Source organism: Hyla sarda, chromosome 4 (genome assembly GCF_029499605.1).
Source record: "Hyla sarda isolate aHylSar1 chromosome 4, aHylSar1.hap1, whole genome shotgun sequence".
Lineage (NCBI taxonomy): Eukaryota > Metazoa > Chordata > Amphibia > Anura > Hylidae > Hyla > Hyla sarda.
In genome coordinates this window covers 296,971,282-296,991,558 of record NC_079192.1, presented here as the reverse complement: position 1 = coordinate 296,991,558, position 20,277 = coordinate 296,971,282, and the positions used below count along the sequence as shown (strand labels likewise).

The 20,277-nt window shown below is 41.3% G+C and overlaps 1 protein-coding gene across 4 annotated transcripts in view; it reads left to right on the top strand.

The window, feature by feature from the left end:
• The window catches only part of NR1H4 (nuclear receptor subfamily 1 group H member 4), a 133,359-nt gene that overhangs the window by 91,600 nt on the left and 21,482 nt on the right, over positions 1 to 20,277 (top strand). For all 4 annotated transcript variants that reach the window (XM_056574614.1, XM_056574615.1, XM_056574613.1 and 1 more), the window contains 3 exons: positions 552 to 653; positions 3,832 to 3,925; positions 4,881 to 5,027. In XM_056574614.1, the coding sequence (XP_056430589.1) occupies positions 552 to 653; positions 3,832 to 3,925; positions 4,881 to 5,027 (343 nt within the window). The remainder of the gene's footprint in view (positions 1 to 551; positions 654 to 3,831; positions 3,926 to 4,880; positions 5,028 to 20,277) is intronic.

The following is a 20,277-nucleotide window of genomic DNA, read 5'->3' as shown; positions in this document are numbered from 1 at the left end:
AAAAAAGATCTTTGCAAAATAGCCTGCTATGAAATCATGAAAGGTAGCTTTATTTTTTTTGTTCCTTTTAAAAGCACAGAACTTGGAAATGGGTCTATGCCCTATGTGTTTCTGAAGCTAACACAACATGACCCATGACTAAGATTGTTGTGTTGGCATCAGGAATTAAATATAAAGCTTCTTTTACGGATTAGAGCCCTGTCCATGGCAAGGAAGGAATCAAGGACCTTCAGATGAGCTGTACAAACCTGTTTGTAAAAAATAAAAAAGATCTTCCATCAGTTATTGTGATGTTGTCACTCTAAAATACTTGACACACACATGGATAGCATGTATAAAAGCATGCCCACCATAACAGGTGGTGATCAGGAGTGTTGGAGCGGCAGCTGTAAGTGATCAAGGTGGGTGAGTATGCCTTACAGAATTTTACACCAAACCCAGATATATGTCTATTTGTAATGTTTTGATTGGAAAACCACTTTAAAATGTTATTCCTATATTTCAGTACTTCTTTATTGTGTTAAAAAAAACTGTTTTCATACTTGTAAAAGGTCAAAGCAGAACTTACACAGGACCAGATACAAGTGCTCCAAAATGTGATGGATGCATATAATAGGCATCGACTGCCTCATGACCTGGCCACAAAGCTGGTAGTAAGTAAAGTCTGTTCTTTTCTCATCTTTAGTAGAAGTTAAATTATGTTTTCCTTTATTAGTCCTATTTCAATATTAGACAAATTATTGCACAAAACTGTCACTTACATAAGTTAAATCCATTTTGCATTGTATGTACTCACTTTCAGAATTTATCTAATCAGAAATTTGACAAGATTCCCCATATAAACCAAAGCAGCTAATACACTAGAAAGTTTGAAATCTACCAAACTAGAGTAAATGTCTGACAATAGGTAGCCCAATGAGGAGGCTTAGCAACAGGGGCATATTTGGTACCCAGGGCGGATCAAATATCTTTTACATTTTAGGCTCCTTTGTTTTCCAACACACATACCAACTATATATAATCTATCTATCTATCTATAGTCCCCCAAACCGTAATTATGTCCTACCTTTTGGTGCACCAAAAAGTAAAAAAGGGTATTTATGTTGGTTCACCATTAAGATTGTCTTCCATAGCAATTGAGCAGTCCACCCAGTAGACAGGTAGTCTCCTCAATTATCAGGTAAGCCCCTCTAGTAAATAGGCAATTCTCCCAATTAGTCAGGTAGCTGCCTCAGTAGGGAATCAGTTCCCCTCTAGTGGGCAAATAATCCTCCCATTAGGTAGGCATCCCCTAAGTAAGCAGGCAATCACCCTTTACATAGCCAGTTAGCTCCCCCATTAGGCAGGAATTTTCCCCAATAGGCAGTCATTTTCCTTTCAAGTAGGCAGTAATCTCCCTCAGTAGGTAGTAATCCTCCCAGTAGGCAGTAATTCACCCCCTAGTAGGCATATATTTCCCCCTTCAATAGCCAGTAGCCCCCCCAATAGGCGGTAATTGTCCCACCAAATTGCAGAAATCTCTCCCTTTCCAGTAGGCAGTAATTCACCCTCCCCCTAATGGTAGGCAGTTATCCCCCCCCCCCCCCCCCGTGTAGACAGTAACCCCCCAGTAGGCTACAGCATCTCCCCCCTCCCCCATAGGTTTGCCTCTGGGCAGAAACTAAGCAGAATATTTAGAATGTTCAACATTTGGATGCACTCTCTACAGCTCATGCAGATTTTCCAGCATGCTATATACAGCCTCTATGAGTCTGAGCTTTTCTCAGGAAAAAGACATACAGACTATAATTGTCAGATGTTGGGTAGATCTGTTGTGTCTTTAGTCCATTCCCATGTAATGAAAGAAATAGGATTGACAGTAGGAATAAAGTTAAACTAAATGTGTGACATATTTCCATAGAAATGAAAAACCCCATCTTCTGTTGAAACAAGTAAATAATGTGCACACCTTAGTTTATCTGAATAGATGTCGACAACTGTTTTGTAGGAATGTTTGCTTATGGAATGATATTGGTAGCCTGTACAGGTTAGGTGTACATTTTATATAGAACAATAGTGAATGCAAACAACTATCACCTTTATTCCACTGCACAAACTTCCACAAAACCTGATCCTATTGTAGAGTATATTAATGATTTGGTTTTTAATTATAGAAGAAAGATTTGTAGTTTTTTTTGAGCTTGTACATTTTTATAAAAAAAAACTTTTTTGAGATTAAGCAGGTTTGTGGCCAACCCCCAAAAATGAGATATCATTATCATTAAAAAGCTTAGGGTGGTCACATACCTTTTTTTACAGTTTCTTGATATGAGGTGATGGGCAGGATTATACAGTCAGGGGATGTGTACTAGGCAGACATGCCCCTAAATATACAATGCACGCGCCCATCTGACTGATTCCCTGAATTGTCAGACAAAGTAGAAAACCTCATCTCAGTAACAGAAGGGTGTATGAAGAAACTATAAAAAGGTGTGTGATCAGGGTTCTCTAAGTTATTTAATTACAGTAACATCTCAATTTTTGGGGGTTGGCCACAGGTCCTCTTTAAAACAGCCTATAAAGAATTTGCATGATAGAATGAATAGGTAATCGTATACATAGATTCTGGTGATAATCACAATCTAAATCCTTTAAAGGGGTACTTCACTGCTCAACGTTTGGAACAAAATGTTCCAAACGCTGAGAACCGGCACCGGGAGCTCGTGATGTCATAGCCCCGCGCCCTCAATGTATGTCTATGGGAGGGGGCGTGACAGCCGTCACGCCCCCTCCCATAGACTTGCATTGAACGGGCGGGGAGTGATGTCATGAGTGGTGGGGCTATGACGTCACGAGCTCCTGGCACCGGCTCTAAGCATTAAGAACATTTTGTTCCAAATGCTGAGCAGCGGAGTACCCCTTTAACCCAAAATTATTTCTGATAACCCAAACTGACAGCTGTCAATTTGGGTCATCAAACTGTAGTCAGAATGAAAATTGTGGCAGTAATGCGGATGCAAAAATACTGCCGTATAAAGTCCATGTGCCTTTAAGTCCTTCAGAACTTCGATAACAGTATAAAGCCTTATCCTATAGCTATATCAGCTGATTCTGTGTATTTTAGTTTTATATTCTCTTTTCACATAAATGATGGTAAAGGCTATTGCATTTGTATGGTTATTTGTGTTCAGTTCCTGAAAAATGACTATAGTGCAGCACTGTGCATATTTAGGTGCCAATTCAGCACAGTGCTGCACAAAGCCTTTTTTATGGAAATAGATTTGTGCAGCACTGTACAGAATTTGGCACCAAAATATGCTTTTACACCCAATGTTTGTCAACTTGCTATACAATTGTATGCATTTTTTTGTAATATATATTTATATGTATATAGGACCCATCTCCTCTAAATTCCACCATTTCAAGTGCTTTTTAGGGCGTGTCGCAACATTTCATGGAGGTCACTAAGATAATGATCAAAGATAAGCCCATAAACTAGATGCATATCAGACGTCTTGTACTTAGGGTAGGGACACTATAAACGTGTCATTTCAGCATAAATGTCAGGCCGTGATAAGATCTGCAATCACAGTGCGATCTACAGATAAACCATCCTCATAGGAATCCCATTTCAAGGTTTTCATACTAAAAACCAGGGCAACATCTGTGTTGAGTTTGTATGTCTTTCTTGTGTCTGCTTGGGCTTCTTAAAAAAGGATAAACTTCGTGCACCAGTGGGGAGAGGTACCAATGTGCTGTGGCATAGGTTAGGGACATATATAAATGAATAAAATAGCTCTAAATTCAAAATAATCTATAAAATACCAAAGTAAACACTTTCTTTTCTTTTAGGACAATCTGAGCACTGATGACAACTTTGTCTTTTTGACAACAATGGCTACAAACCATGTCCAGATCCTAGTAGAGTTTACAAAAAAGATACCAGGTATAAGATGTTATCCATTTTTTTTTTTTTTACAGAAGGGATCCTATTGATAAGTTGATCACAGGGAATAACAGTGCTAGGACACCCGGCGATTAGCTGCAACTAGTTAGGAAACCTGACAGCAAAAGAACAATTCTCTTGCGGCTCCATCACAGAAAGCAATACATGATTCCTATTAAATCAATACATTTTCCATATACTGCACAGACACACTTCTTGTTGCTGCTATTGGCTACAGTTCATTGAATTCTTATCTATTTTTCCTGAATTTCTGAATTTCTAATAATGCATTCGTTGCCCTATAATATGTTGCCTTAAAGGGGTACTCTGTTAATAGACATCTTATCCCCTATCCATAGGGGATAAGATGTCTGATTGCGGGGTCGGCTACTGGAACCCCCCTCAATCTCCGTGCTGACTCTGTCCGGGGGTCCCAACGGCCGGAACGCTGTGATCAGACATCTTATCTTGTCTTTGGATAGGGGATAGAATGTCTAGCAATGGAGTACCCCTTTAAATAAGACAGCATATAACAGCTACATATTTGTAATCATATTATCCTACTAGCTAAAACAGCAGCTTAGCCAAAACAGCCAACCACGGTTTTCAGTCTGGCAACAAAACTGGATACAGTTCAAAAATGAGCAGCCCGGAGTCACTATCTGACTCTGTCCGGCTCATTCAAATGACTGCCGGTTTATAAATTCCCTCGCTGGATCCGGAAGCTGAATTACAAAAACATGGTGTTAATGCAAACTTATAAAGTCATGTGGCAGCATATCACAGACAAGCTGCACAAATATTTTGGTTGTTCAACTTAGCTGAGATTTGGTGTGAACTACACATGTCACTATGTAGCCCTAGTCTAGTAGAAAATAAATCAGATTGGAAAGCCTTATTCAATTGGAAACAGTCAGGGGAAAAACAATCACTAAATATTGTTTCTTTTTTTTAGGCTTTCAAACATTAGATCATGAAGATCAGATTGCTCTGCTCAAAGGTTCTGCAGTTGAAGCAATGTTCCTCCGCTCAGCTGAGCTTTTTAACAAAAAGCTCCTTGATGGGCACACAGACATCCTTGAAGAAAAAATTAGAAATAGTGGTAAGTTAAGCTTAGAAAAGATGTCTCTGCTCATACAGTTCACAATGCTCTGCCCCAGTACTTGTTTATATTAACTTAAAAGTTCTGATAATAAATCCAAAGAGCAGCACATGGAGCAATCTGTTATGTCTCCCAGTTGTCTAGAGCTGATGTTATTATGTTTGTTTGTGTGTATGTGCTTGTATCCTGCTTGTGTGAAATACAGAATTCAATTTGCATAACAATAACATAAATTTGTGCATCAGATCTTTTCAGATTCAAATGCTTTCATATATTTGCTAATTAATCTAATTATAGTTTCAAGGATAGACTGATAAAGGAAATGAATGAAATAGAAATAACTGCATATGTTAAGTAGAAAGACACAGAACTACCTAACTGTTTACCTAAATCCTGGCCCGTCGCTACATGACAGGCAAACCTAGCAATTGCTTGGGGCCCCGAGCTGGCTGGGGGGCCCCGAGCACAGCCAGTGCTTGCCTGTCCTGTAGCGACGGGGCAATTCCCCCATTACCAGGGCCGGATTAACAATCGTGCTCTTGGAGTTTGTGCTCCGGGCCCCAGGCACCCAGTCAAACAAGAGGGCCCCTGAATGTCTGAATTAAAAAAAAAAAAAACATTTGCAGCTTTGGAGTTCTTCTCACCTCAGCACAATCACGCTCCCCCCACCCCCGCTGCACTTGGTATCTTCCCTCAGCCCTGGACTCTTCTCTCAGCCTTCAGCTGTCTGAGCAGGAGGAGGGGGAGGGGGAGGAGAGAGAGCACAGAGCTGTGAGGAAAGGAGACCGCAGAGGCTGTACAACACGGGGCCTGACTACAGTAGGTGTCCCTGCATGTGTATATATATATATGTGTATAAGCATGTGTGTGTGGATATATATATATATGTGTGTACATATGTGTATGTCTATGTACTGTGCCTGTGTGTGTTACTACTGTGGATGACTATATGTAAAGTGCATGTGTGTATCTATATCAGTGTTTCCCAACCTGGATGCCTCCAGTTGTTGCAAAACTACAACTCCCAGCATGCCCGGACAGCCAAAGGCTGTATGTAATGTGTACAGTATCTGTGTGTGTATGAAGCATGCATGTACAGTATGTAATGTGTACAGTATCTGTGTGTGTATGAAGCATGCATATATAGTATGTAATTTGTACAGTATGTTGTGTATGAAGCATGCATGTACAGTATGTAATGTGTACAGTATGTTGTGTGTGTATGAAGCATGTACAGTATGTAATGTGTACAGTATGTAATGTGTACAGTGTGTATGAAGCATGCATGTATAGTATGTAATGTGTGCAGTATGTGTGTATGAAGCATGCATGTACAGTATGTAATGTGTACAGTATGTTGTGTGTGTATGAAGCATGCATGTACAGTATGTAATGTGTACAGTGTGTGTGTGTGTATGAAGCATGCATGTACAGTATGTAATGTGTACAGTGTGTGTATGAAGCATGCATGTACAGTATGTAATGTGTACAGTATCTGTGTGTGTATGAAGCATGCATGCATGTATAGTATGTAATGTGTGCAGTATGTGTTTGCATGAAGCATGCATGTACAGTATGTAATGTGTACAGTATCTGTGAGTGTATGAAGCATGCATATATAGTATGTAATGTGTGCCGTATGTGTGTGTATGAAGCATGCATGTACAGTATGTAATGTGTACAGTATCTGTGTGTGTATGAAGCATGCATATATAGTATGTAATGTGTACAGTATGTTGTGTGTATGATGCATCTACAGTATATAATGTGTACGGTATCTGTGTGTGTATGAAGCATGCATGTACAGTATGTAATGTGTACAGTATCTGTGTGTGTATGATGCATGTACAGTATGTAATGTGTACAGTATGTTGTGTGTATGATGCATGTACAGTATGTAATGTGTACAGTATGTGTGTGTATGAAGCATGCATGTACAGTATGTAATGTGTATTGTGTGTGTATATAATGCATGCAGTGGCGGATCCGGGGGGGGGGGGGGGAAACGGGGCAATTGCCCCGTCCCGTGCGTGTGCCCATTGAAAAGCAACGTGGAGGAGCGGAGCAGCGAACAGGGCATGCGCTGGCCAGCATGGTAAGTGACCAGCGGCACATCAGCTTCAGTGCTCCGACCACCGCTCCTCCAGTCCCGGGACCTACTGCTATGGTGGCCGGACCACTGAAGTAGGGCAGTAAACAGGCATACAGCTTCCAGCCATACACTGTATGGCTGGAGGCTGTATGTCTGTGGGGGAACATACTACACCTAATGTGGGGGAACTATACTGCACCTAATGTGGGGGGACTATACTGCACCTAATGTGGGGGAACTATAGCTTAATGTAGGGAGAACTATACTGCACCTAATGTGGGGGAACTATAGCCTAATGTGGGGAGAACTATACTGCACCTAATGTGGGGAACTATACTGCACCTAATGTAGGGTAAACTATACTGCACCTAATGTGGGGAACTATACTGCACCTAATGTGGAGAACTATACTGCACCTACTGTGGGGAACTATACTGCACCTAATGTGGGGTAAACTATACTGCCAACCTAATGTGGAGAATTATACTGCACCTAATGTGGAGAACTATACTGCACCTAATGTGGGGAACTATACTGCACCTGATGTGGGGGAACTATAGCCTAATGTAGGGAGAACTATACTGCACCTAATGTGGGGGGACTATACTGCACCTAATGTGGGGGAACTATAGCCTAATGTAGGGAGAACTATAGTGCACCTAATGTGGGGGGACTATACTACACCTAATGTGGGGGAACTATAGCCTAATGTGGGGAGAACTATACTGCACCTAATGTGGGGAACTATACTGCACCTAATGTGGGGTAAACTATACTGCCAACCTAATGTGGAGAACTATACTGCACCTAATGTGGAGAACTATACTGCACCTAATGTGGGGAACTATAGTGCACCTAATGTGGGGAGAACTATACTGCACCTAATGTGGAGAACTATACTGCACCTAATGTGGGGAACAATACTGCACCGAATGTGGGGAACTATACTGCACCTAATGTGGGGAACTATACTGCACCTAATTTGGGGAGCTATACTGCACATAATGTGGGGGACTATACTGCACCTAATGTGGGGGGACTATACTGCACCTAATGTGGGGGAACTATAGCTTAATGTAGGGAGAACTATACTGCACCTAATGTGGGGGGACTATACTGCACCTAATGTAGGGTAAACTATACTGCACCTAATTTGGGGAGCTATACTGCACCTAATGTGGGGAGCTATACTGCACATAATGTGGGGGACTATACTGCACCTAATGTGGGGGGACTATACTGCACCTAATGTGGGGGAACTATAGCTTAATGTAGGGAGAACTATACTGCACCTAATGTGGGGGAACTATACTGCACCTAATGTAGGGTAAACTATACTGCACCTAATGTGGGGAATAGTGTTGCTCGCGAATATTCGCAATTCGAATATTAATCGTGAATATCGCATATTCGCGAATTCGCGAATTTCGCGAATATAGCGCTATATATTCGTAATTACGAATATTCGTTTTTTTTTTTTTTTTTTCTTCACAGTACACATCACAGTGATCACCCCTCTCTGCTTCCAGGTTGTGTGGTGTAAAGAAGGCTGTAATACTACTGTGTGAGACTGGCGTGCGAAAATTCGCATATGTTAATTTTCGCATATGCGAATTTTCACATATGTTACTTTTCGCATACGCAAATTTTTGCATACGCGAAAATAAAACGAGAATATAACGAATATGCGAATATTCGCGAATATATGACGAATATTCGTCCATATATTCGCGAATATTCGCGAATTCGAATATGGCCTATGCCGCTCAACACTAGTGGGGAACTATACTGCACCTAATGTGGAGAACTATACTGCACCTACTGTGGGAAACTATACTGCACCTAATGTGGGGTAAACTATACTGCCAACCTAATGTGGAGAATTATACTGCACCTAATGTGGAGAACTATACTGCACCTAATGTGGGGAACTATACTGCACCTAATGTGGGGGAACTATACAATACAGAAATGTAGGTGCACTACTGTGGTAGATGTATACAATGACATTGGCTAATCCCTCAACACTGATGTTAAAATTGAGACATTCACCAGTGTATCCTTATATTAAGGACACACCAGAGCCCGCACACCAACGCCAAGGTTTCTCAGATGGCACGGGACCTAACGCTAACCTACCTGTGCGTAATAAGCAAAAACCAGGGGCCAGTGGGCAATTACAGCAGCACTAGGTCGACATGTAGCCTGCTCCCAGTTCCCTCCAGCGTGACTAAGCACACATACAATGGAAGGGGGGAGAGAGGCTACAAGCCCCACCCAAGTTGGCTGATATAGGTGATAATGTGGGGGAACTATAGCCTAATGTAGGGAGAACTATACTGCACCTAATGTGGGGGGACTATACTGCACCTAATGTGGGGGAACTATAGCCTAATGTAGGGAGAACTATAGTGCACCTAATGTGGGGGGACTATACTGCACCTAATGTGGGGGAACTATAGCCTAATGTGGGGAGAACTATATTGCACCTAATGTGGGGAACTATACTGCACCTAATGTGGGGTAAACTATACTGCCAACCTAATGTGGAGAACTATACAGCACCTAATGTGGGGAACTATAGTGCACCTAATGTGGGGAGAACTATACTGCACCTAATGTGGAGAACTATACTGCACCTAATGTGGGGAACAATACTGCACCTAATGTGGGGAACTATACTGCACCTAATGTGGGGAACTATACTGCACCTAATGTGGAGGAACTACAGCCTAATGTAGGGGAACTGTACAGCACCTAATGTGGGGAACTATACTACCTAATGTGGGGGAACTGTACTGCACCTAATTTGGGGAGCTATACTGCACCTAATGTGGGGAGCTATACTGCACATAATGTGGGGGACTATACTGCACCTAATGTGGGGAACTATACTGCACCTAACGTGGGGGAACTATACTGCACCTAATGTGGGGGAACACTGCTAGCCTAATGTGGGGAGAACTCTGCTGCATCTAATGTGGGGGGAACTCTGCCGCACCTAATGTGGGGGGAACTGTGCCGCACCTAACGTGGGGGGGGGGGGGGGGGGGGAACTGTGCCGCACCTAACGTGGGGGGGGGGGGGTTAACTGTGCCGCACCTGACGTGGGGGGAACTGTGCTGCACCTAATGTGGGGGCCTCGTATCGACGTTCGCTCACGTCGCACTCCCAGCATTCAAGGACCGGCGATACTACGTCCTGACGCCGGCCCTAGAGCATGACGTGCGTGAACATCAAGGGGGGGGGGGCCTCCATGTCCATTTTGCTTGTGGCCCCAAATTCCTTCAAACGGCCCTGCCTAAATCTATAGATTTATAGGACATCCATCCCCATGAAAATTGCTCATTGCCCAGTCAAGATTTTATGTTATTTGTCTTTAATTTAATTGTTTTATGTTTTTGTATGTTTCACATTGGCCCATAAATACTCACACTTTTTGTTGTTCAGATTGTATTTTAGCATGTGCTATGTACACTAGACGTAGGGCAAGCAGGCATCCTAATATCATCAGTATTAAAGGTAATACCTCTGTAATAAAGCTGGAGTCAGCAGGAGAACCCAGAGTGCACATTTCCCAGAGCATGGGTGCTTTTTGCATAAAAGTCACTAGCTTATATTTTGCCTTATTTTTTGTACAAGTGCCTGCTGTGGAGAAAACTTTCAGAACTGCACCGCCTCAGACAAAATAACTTCCCCATATTCAGCTAAATTCACATCTGCGTCTGACCTCTGTTTACAGAATCCATTCAAATAGTGGTATATGAGCAGGAAAAAAAATACTGCAAGTAGTCTCTTTTCCGCCCAAATCCTGCAAATAAAAAGACAACAGATGGAAACCATACAGACCTGTCATGTCTGTTCTGGTCTGTGTTCTCACACAGCTATTGGATTGCTGTGTGAACAGTTTAATGTTTCCTGGTCAGGGAATAGTTAATGTCTCTGGACTTTTCAGCCTCAGCCTCTGTTGTTCATTTGCCTTTAGGGTGTGTCTATTAAAGTTCAGCACTGACTAGTTCAGTGCTGGTGATTGACTTCATTTCATCCTGACTTCATTTACCGATGGACTTCCTGGTGCCCAGCTGCTAATATGCTGGCTGTGCTGCTAATAGAGGTTTGGTGAAACACTTCTTATTTGAGCATTTAATCTAATATGTCTGTTTTAGCATGCACTTTGTATTTTCTGGTTTTAGCCATGTTAGGTGGCATCCTCTTAGTGGATTTTAAGCTGTGTTTATTTAGTTAGGTTTTAGGATTTGTTTATCCTTTCTGCCTTTCTGCTATGTTCACACTGTGTTTTCTCTTGGGAGGTTCTGTATTTTATATTTCTGTTTTCCTACTGGGTCAGCTTCTGACCACACTAGTGAGTGTGCCGCTAGCCAGTAGTCTATTTGGATTTATTATTAATGGCTACTGCTATAGTGGAGTGTTCAGTTTGTGTGTTCAGTGTTAACAGTGTTTTATAAATATATTCTGTGTATCTGGGCATCCTTGTTACCGCTCCATGGAACTCCTTGTCTACTGGAGGTGTTCTCAAGGGATTGTGATTATTCCTGTCTTGTGTTCAGTGTGAACAGTGTTCTATAAATATATCCTGTGTATCTAGGCATCCCTATTACCAGTCCATGGGGACTTCGTGTCTCCTGGAGGTTTGCATAGGGAATGCGAATATTCCTGATTAGCGATAGATCCCTGTTTCTGGTCCATGGGGACTTTGTGTCTACTGGATTTTAGGAGGGATTATGCTATATTCCTGTCTGTTCCTAAAGTCTGTTGACCTATCTGTTTTCCTGTCTGGTGTTTTGAACTCTATTTTTATTAGTTCTTGATTTCAGATCTTTGGAGTTCTGTACATGACTACTGATCTATAGTGTAATCTGTTCACGACCACGGATCTATAGTGTCCTCTGTTCACGACCGCTGATCCATAGTGTCCCCTGTGCTGCTCACTGATCTGTGTCCTCTCAACTTAATCTGTTATAGAGTTCTATGTTCCTGTTATGTTTCCGGTTTGTGACCGACTATTTATTAGTATGTGTTTTTATTAGGCCCCTGAACTTTAGCTCAGGGAGGGACCGGCGCCCAGTTGTCGATCCACTGGTTAGGGTGGATGGGCAAGTAGGCAGGGAGAGCGGTTTTAGGGTCAGTTTAGGGCTTACTCTCCCTGTCCCCCGGTCGGTCCCTGACAAGACCCTATTAAAAGTCAATGGGATCCATCAGGATCCAGTTGTGGCAGTTTTTTGCCATGAGCAGACTATGATGAGCTCCTGTACGGAGCTCCGATGCAGATGTGCACTTAGCCTAAGAAGCTAGGATAAAATATACAAATAGAAAAAATGTTTTACAACATAGTTTTCATTATTAAAATAAAATATAGCGATGCATTCTCTTTACCAGGGATGTTTATGCAGGTATGACCAAAATCATGGTCAATTTACCTTCTTCTTGCAATGAAATCCTTTTTGAACAAATGTATGGAATACAGAAGTAAATACATTACATACAGAATTAGTTGAATTTCAACAACACTGTCCAATATCCCCCCCCCTTACCTTTTTTTTTAAAATATTTTTATAATTCATAGAAATGCAAACAATAAATCAATTTGAAACCCATGAAACCCAGTCTCCAACTTAACTCCAAAAAGAGGAAAAGGCAAAAAACAAACAAACAAACAAAAAAACATCTTATCTTATACTTGAAGCCAACATTTCAATGTTTTTAATGTCTCCCTTTCATTATTGGAGAATATAGTTGGAAGAAAGAAGAAGAAACCTTTGAAATTACCTGGATTTCTACATTGACTATTAATAATAAGTGTTCTGATTGTTATCTATGTAACAATTATAGACAACCGCAATCTAACTAAATGAGACACAAACAGATGTTCTGTTCATGTTTTTTATTGAGCACACTACATAAGCATCCACTGTGTAAGGCTGGGTCCACACTACGTTTTGTCCCATACGGGAGCGCATACGGCAGGAGGGAGCTAAAACCTCGCGCTCCCGTATGTGACCGTATGCGCTCCCGTATGCCATTCACTTCAATGAGCCGACCGGAGTGAAACGTTCGGTCCGGTCGGCTCATTTTTGCGCCGTATGCGCTTTTACAACCGGACCTAAAACTGTGGTCAACCACGGTTTTAGGTCCGGTTGTAAAAGCGCATACGGCGCAAAAATGAGCCGACCGGACCGAACGTTTCACTCCGGTCGGCTCATTGAAGTGAATGGCATACGGGAGCGCATACGGTCACATACGGGAGCGCGAGGTTTTAGCTCCCTCCTGCCGTATGCGCTCCCGTATGGGACAAAACGTAGTGTGGACCCAGCCTTAGCAGAAAAAGTAAGGCCAGAGCTTAACAGATTATTGTGCCTATATAACGGCCTAAAGTCCAGGACAACTGCAGGTATAATGACCCAAAATGAAAGCATCATAGAGATCTATGATGCAGTCAGTTTGGGTCATTAGGCTTGTAGTCAGGCTAAGACTTGTAGCCATAAAATGGTTTAAAAATGTGCCAATGTTATGCTCATGGGAATGTAGCTAAAGTGAAACTCCATGTTAATGACTTCTTTAAGAGCTAACTGGCACAAATGTTTTAGTTAAATAGGCACTGTCAGATACAAAACACTTTTGATGTGTTGTAAAGTATGCAAAACCAATAGGTTTTGCAATTGCTTTCATTAGAACATTTTCAGTATTTCATACTGAAAAAGCCAGTCAAACAACTGCCCCCCTGCCTGCTTGGACACATACTATTCCTGCTGTGTCCATGCGTCATCACATATGTTATGGACACACTTCCTTGATTGACAGCTGTGAGCGCAGGACTCACAGCTGGAGGAAAAATCCTCTCACTGTCAGGTGAGAAGTGAGCAGACAGCATACTGAGGGAGGGGCGGAGACCTGAACAGTGAGGCCACGCCCTCTCCCTTTGAGAGGAATGCAGGCTAGTGAGCTAAATTAAAAGTGTAATAAAAAAATAAAAATAAAGGTGCTAGACACATAAAAATTAGATGTACATGGTCAGAATTAGGTACTAAGTGATATATAAAAAAAAATGTTTTTGTAGGATCTAACGGGTACGCTTTAAGTGAAAGTAAGGGGTTTGATGTACTCTGTTACTCATGTTACTGACAATTGGTTAGGATATGGTAAACCATGCTCTGATACAAACAACTTTTGAAGTTGAACTTTTTGTCCAGAAGACATAATATAGAGCTAGAAAAGGCTACAAAAGCATTGCTAAAAACCTTGGTGTATATCAATCCATGGTTCAGCAATTTGTCTACAAATTGAGAAAGTTCAGCAGTGTTGCTACTCTCCTTAGGGGTGTCCTGTTAAAGTCAGTCAAAGAGCACCATGAGGAATCACCTGAACAGGTTTGAAAGAACCCAAGGGGAAGAAAACCAACAGGAATGGTACTTATTGAAAAAGCCATGCAGAGAGTCATTACTGTGCAATCAAAAAATTGTGGCCCTTCCACCTAGATGTTTCACTATGCTTCCGGGAAAACATTCCATAGTTGAATAAAACTAAAGTGGCAACTTTTTGTACAACACCATGGAGGAGATTTTTCAAAACATGTTTAGATTAAAAAGGTTGACCAGTTGCCCATAGCAACCAATCAGATTGTTTGTTTTATTTTTCAGAGGCCCTTTAACAAATATAAGAAACAATCTAATTGGTTACTATGGACAACTGGTCAACATTTTATATACACAGAAATTGATAAATCTCCCCCCCCCCCATGTTTACAATAAAAAAAATAAAAAAAACAATGCACACCTACACCAAAAGCTCTACAAATTTTGAAGTAGGGTGGTGGGAGCATCACAGTTTTGGGCTGATTTGCTCTCTCATGGTCTTGAAATGAATTTGAAGTTGTATCAAAATATGGTGACCCACGGTGATGGCAGGACCACGGGGTGTAGCGGTGTAGGTTTATGGGGCAAGATGGTATTAACTTCAGGGGCAAGGTGTTGTTAACCCCTAATGTTCGTGATGCCAGAGTGGTTTTTGGATACCGGAACCACACGAACGGTATCTCTGCTATTCCAATGGCTAGGTAGTGAAAGGAGAGTCCACAACTAGTTATGGTTTAACTGAGGCTTTACTGAGTTTAGATAGATGGTATTATCTTCACCGCTAGGCCAGATTGCCAGAGAGGTGGCCAGGAACACAGAAGGACCTCGCAGCTTGCTGGGACCAATTAGACTGGTAATAGACTTTAGATAATTATCTTGAGGCTTGACTTTAGACTGGACTTGAACATGGGTAGTGACAGCAGACATAGACTTTTGACTTACTGGAATGACTGTAAATTTGAGGCCTTCCAGGTGCTGGTCACTAGCACTGAGATCTCTGGTGTTTGCTGTTCCTCAGCAGAGAGCATAAGAGAGCGAATTGTAATGGCCGCCCCTTTATATAGAGGGGGGCTTGAGCCAAAGCCCATTGGACAACATAACATAACATGTGACATTCCACAGGTCCTTCAGACATCTCACAAGTCCTTTAGACTAGCTATACATTAATGTACTGACTTTAATCCTATGACAATAAGGACACTTATAATAACAGCAGGGGAGACACTGCAGGAGAGCCCCCAGATCACTGAGGGACTCAACCTGACAGGGCCTAAGGGTAGTACAGAACCATGTTCTGTACTGGAATATTACAACAACATTTCAAAGGAGAATGTATGGATAGCAGCTCAGAATCTGTCTGAAACCAGAATTGTCTGGTTTCCCCATAACAACCAATCACAGCTCAGCTTTAACCCCTTAAGGACCCAGGCTTTTTCCGTTTTTTCATTTAAAATTTTTCCTCCTTAACTTAAAAAATTCATAACTCTTAAAAATTTTCACCTAAAATTCTATATGATGGCTTATTTTTTTTGTCACTAATTCTACTTTGCAGTGACATTAGTCATTTTACCCAAAAATCTACAGTGAAACAGGAAAAAAAAATCAATGTGCGACAAAAATGACGAAAAAACACTATTTTGTAAGTTTTGGGGGCTTCCGTTTTTACGAAGTACATTTTTCGGCAAAAATGATACCTTATCTTTATTCTGTAGGTCCATACGGTTAAAATGATACCCTACTTGTATAGGTTTGATTTTGTATCACTTCAGAAAAAAATCATGAATACATGCAGGAAAATTTATTTGTTTAAAATGGTCATCTTCTGACCCCTCTAACTTTTTTAAAGTGAAACCGAAAGCATGCCGGCTAGCTCAGTGGGCTGTTCGGGATAGCCGCGGTGAAATCGCGGCATCCCGAACAGCTGACAGGACAGCGGGAGGGCCCCTACCTGCCTCCTCGCTGTCCGATCGCCGAATGACAGCTCAGTGCCTGAGATCCAGGCATGAGCAGTCATGCGGCAGAATCATCGATCACTGGTTTCTTATGAGAAACCAGTGATCAATGTAAAAGATCAGTGTGTGCAGTGTTATAGGTCCCTATGGGACCTATAACACTGCAAAAAAAAAGTGCAAAAAAAAAGTGAATAAACATCATTTAACCCCTTCCCTATTAAAAGTTTGAATCACCCCCCTTTTCCCATAAAAGAAAAAACACAGTGTAAATAAAAATAAAAATAAACATAAATGGTATCGCCGCGTGCGGAAATGTCCGAATTATAAAAATATATCGTTAATTAAACCGCACGGTCAATGGCGTGCGCGCAAAAAAATTCCAAAGTCCAAAATAGTGCATTTTTGGTCACTTTTTATATCATGAAAAAATGAATAAAAAGCGATCAATAAGTCCTATCAATGCAAAAATGGTAAAGTTAAAAACTTCAGATCACGGCGCAAAAAATGAGCCCTCATACCGCCCCATACACGGAAAAATAAAAAAGTTATAGGGGTCAGAAGATGACAATTTTAAACGTATTAATTTTCCTGCATGTAGTTATGATTTTTTCCAGAAGTCCGACAAAATCAAACCTATATAAGTAGGGTATCATTTTAATCGTATGGACCTACAGAATACATATCAGGTGTCATTTTTACCGAAAAATGTACTACGTAGAAACGGAAGCCCCCAAAAGTTACAAAACAGCGTTTTTTTAAAAATTTTGTCGCACAATGATTTTTTTTCCCGCTTCACCATAGATTTTTGGGCAAAATGACTGACGTCATTACAAAGTAGAATTGGTGGCGCAAAAAATAAGCCATCATATGGATTTTTAGGTGTAAATTTGAAAGAGTTATGATTTTTTAAAGGCAAGGAGCAAAAAACGAAAATGCAAAAACGGAAAAACCTCCGGTCCTTAAGGGGTTAAAGGGGTATTCCGGTGGAAAACAATTTTTTTTTCTTTTTTAAATCAACTGGTGCCAGAAAGTTAAACATATTTGTAAATTACTTCTATTAAAAAAATCTTAATCCTTCCAGTACTTATTAGCTGCTGAATGCTACAGAGGAAATTCCTTTCTTTTTGGAACACTGATGACATCACAACCACAGTGCTCTCTGCTGACATCTCTGTCCATTTTAGCAACCGTGCATAGCAGATGTATGCTAAGGGCAGCATGGTGGCTTAGTGGTTAGCACTGCTGCCTTGCAGTGCTGGGGCCTTGGGTTCAAATCCCACTAAGGACAACAATAAATAAAGACTTATTATTATTATAATTATTATTATAACGTCAGCAGAGAGCAGTGTGTTCGTGATGTCATCAGACAGCATTCCAAAAAGAAAAGAATTTCCTCTGTAGTATTCAGCAGCTAATAAATACAGGAAGGATTAAGATTTTTTAATAGAAGTAATTTACAAATATTCAAAAGAAGAGTGTAATGTCCGGCACTGCTGCTGATATTCTCACGTTACTGGACTATGGGACGTGTAGGAGTGTTCCCCGAAGTGTTGGTGGTGCTCTGACTGTAAGTGGTGAATCACAAATCTTGAAGCAAAGAGGAATGGTAGAAAAAGTCGGCAGACTCACCAAAGACTTCTTTTCCAGGGTAATTTCTTTATTTCATACTCACATATAAAAAGTAGATACAAAAGGTGGGAGAGAGGGATCGCTGTGGGGGGTATTCACTGTCTGGCGACAGACTCTGTTTCGCTCGGTACTCGAGCTTCTTCTGGCCTGAACAACTAGGAATAGTGGGCTGGTTCTTATACAGGTGGGTTCACAGGTCTAATTTCTTAGTACCTCCCAACTGTAATGACGTCTGGTGTGAAGGCGTTAGCTTAAAGACAAGCATCGATTACGCCTTCCTTATACCTTCTGTCATAAGAAAACAGCTTATTATAAAAACAATCAAAAGAAAAAGAAGTGTGATTTAAAAACAAGGGGCATAATCCACTTTGTCATTCAAGCCTAGAGGACCTGTTGCTGCGGTATGAATAATCCAATATGTTTCTCGCTGCAACAGGAGGCGGTCAAGATCAATACCTGGTCTGTATTTAACTCTCTCCACTCCAGAAAAGGTAAGTACTTCTGGTTTTCCCCCGTGGGCTTCCACTACGTGGGATATTAGGCGTGGTGCACCTTTAAGTGTGCGCAGTGAGTACATATGCTCACGTATTCTCGCGCATAACTGGCGTATAGTTTTTCCAATGTAGTAGAAGCCACACGGGCAGTATATAACATATACTACATGTTTGGTACGACATGTTATTAAATCTGTAACAGTGTGGGTTATTGGGCCCATGCGCATCGTTTTCAATTGTGCATTAAATTTACAAAAGTTGCAAGACTTACAAGCATAATTCCCCTTTGGTATAGAACTCTTTAACCATGTTATCTCTTTCTTAGGAAGTGTTTTTCGACTTTTTAGCAGAATATCGCCTAGAGATTTATTTTTTCTGTATGAAATAAGTGGTTTGCGGCTGGCTACTTCTTTTATGTCGGGATCCCCCTCTATTATGTGCCAGTTCCTTCTAACCGCTTGTTCAATTATGTGATTTATAGGTGAATTCTGGAAAGTGAAAGAGAATCGTTTTTTAGTTGGTTCCGATTTTTTCCACTTTTTGCCTACTAAAAGATTTTTTCTATCTAAATTATCTGCTCGCTCTCTTCCATCTTTTATCAGCTTACTAGGGTAGGAGCGTTCTAACAGGCGTTTAGTTAGATCTTCTGCTTGTGTGTTATAAGACTCATCAGATTCATTGTTTCTCCGTAATCTTACGAACTGACCGTATGGAACTCCCTTCTTCACTGAGCTAGGGTGAGAACTATTGTAGTGAAGAAGGGTGTTCTTAGATACGGGTTTTCTGTATCCTTCACTTGTAAGTCTGTTGCCTGTTACTAATAGTCTCAGGTCCAGAAATTCAAGTGAGGTACCGCCGTAGTGAGAGGTAAAAGACATATTCACTGTATTTGTTAAATTAAGATGGGTGACGAAATCATTGAACTGAGATTCAGAGCCTGACCATGCTATGAGAATATCATCTACATAACGCATGTACAATTTCACTTGTGAGATGTATGGGTTCTGGGATGAGAAAATAATTTGACTTTCTAAGACTGCTAGGAACAAATTTGCGTATGTACAGGACACCGGGGTACCCATCGGGGTCCCGGTGTCCTGTCTATACCACTGGTCAGCAAATTGAAATGTACTGTTACTTAGCAAGAAAGTAAGTGCCTCCTCTACAAATAGAATGAATTCTGCAGACTTATTAGACCATTTTAGGAACTCTTTTACTGCTCCTATACCGGCTTCATGGGGAATTCTGGTATAGAGACTGACCACGTCAATGGAGCATAGGTTCCAACCTGGTTCCCAATTCATTGTTTGGATTGTTTGTAGTAAGTGTAAAGTATCTTTGATGTAGGCTGGTATGGATGGGAGTAAAGGGGATAATAGCCATTCTAAGTAGTGAGACAAGTATTCGGTGGTAGACCCCACTCCCGAGACGATGGGGCGTCCCGGGGGTGGGGTCTGTGCTTTATGTACTTTGGGAAGGTGGTACCATGTTGCAGGCTTGGGTGTCTCTGGTATGAGGCGTTCCGCATTCTTTTTAGACAGCATCCATTGTTCAACGAACTTGTGTAGGAGTGTAGTTAGACCTTTAAGAATTTTAGGAGTCGGATCAGTTTTGAGGGGAGTGTATGTTGACCTATCACTTAATTGCCTTTCGGCTTCTTGTGTGTATATGGTCTTGTACATAAGTACAACACTTCCTCCTTTATCTGCTCTA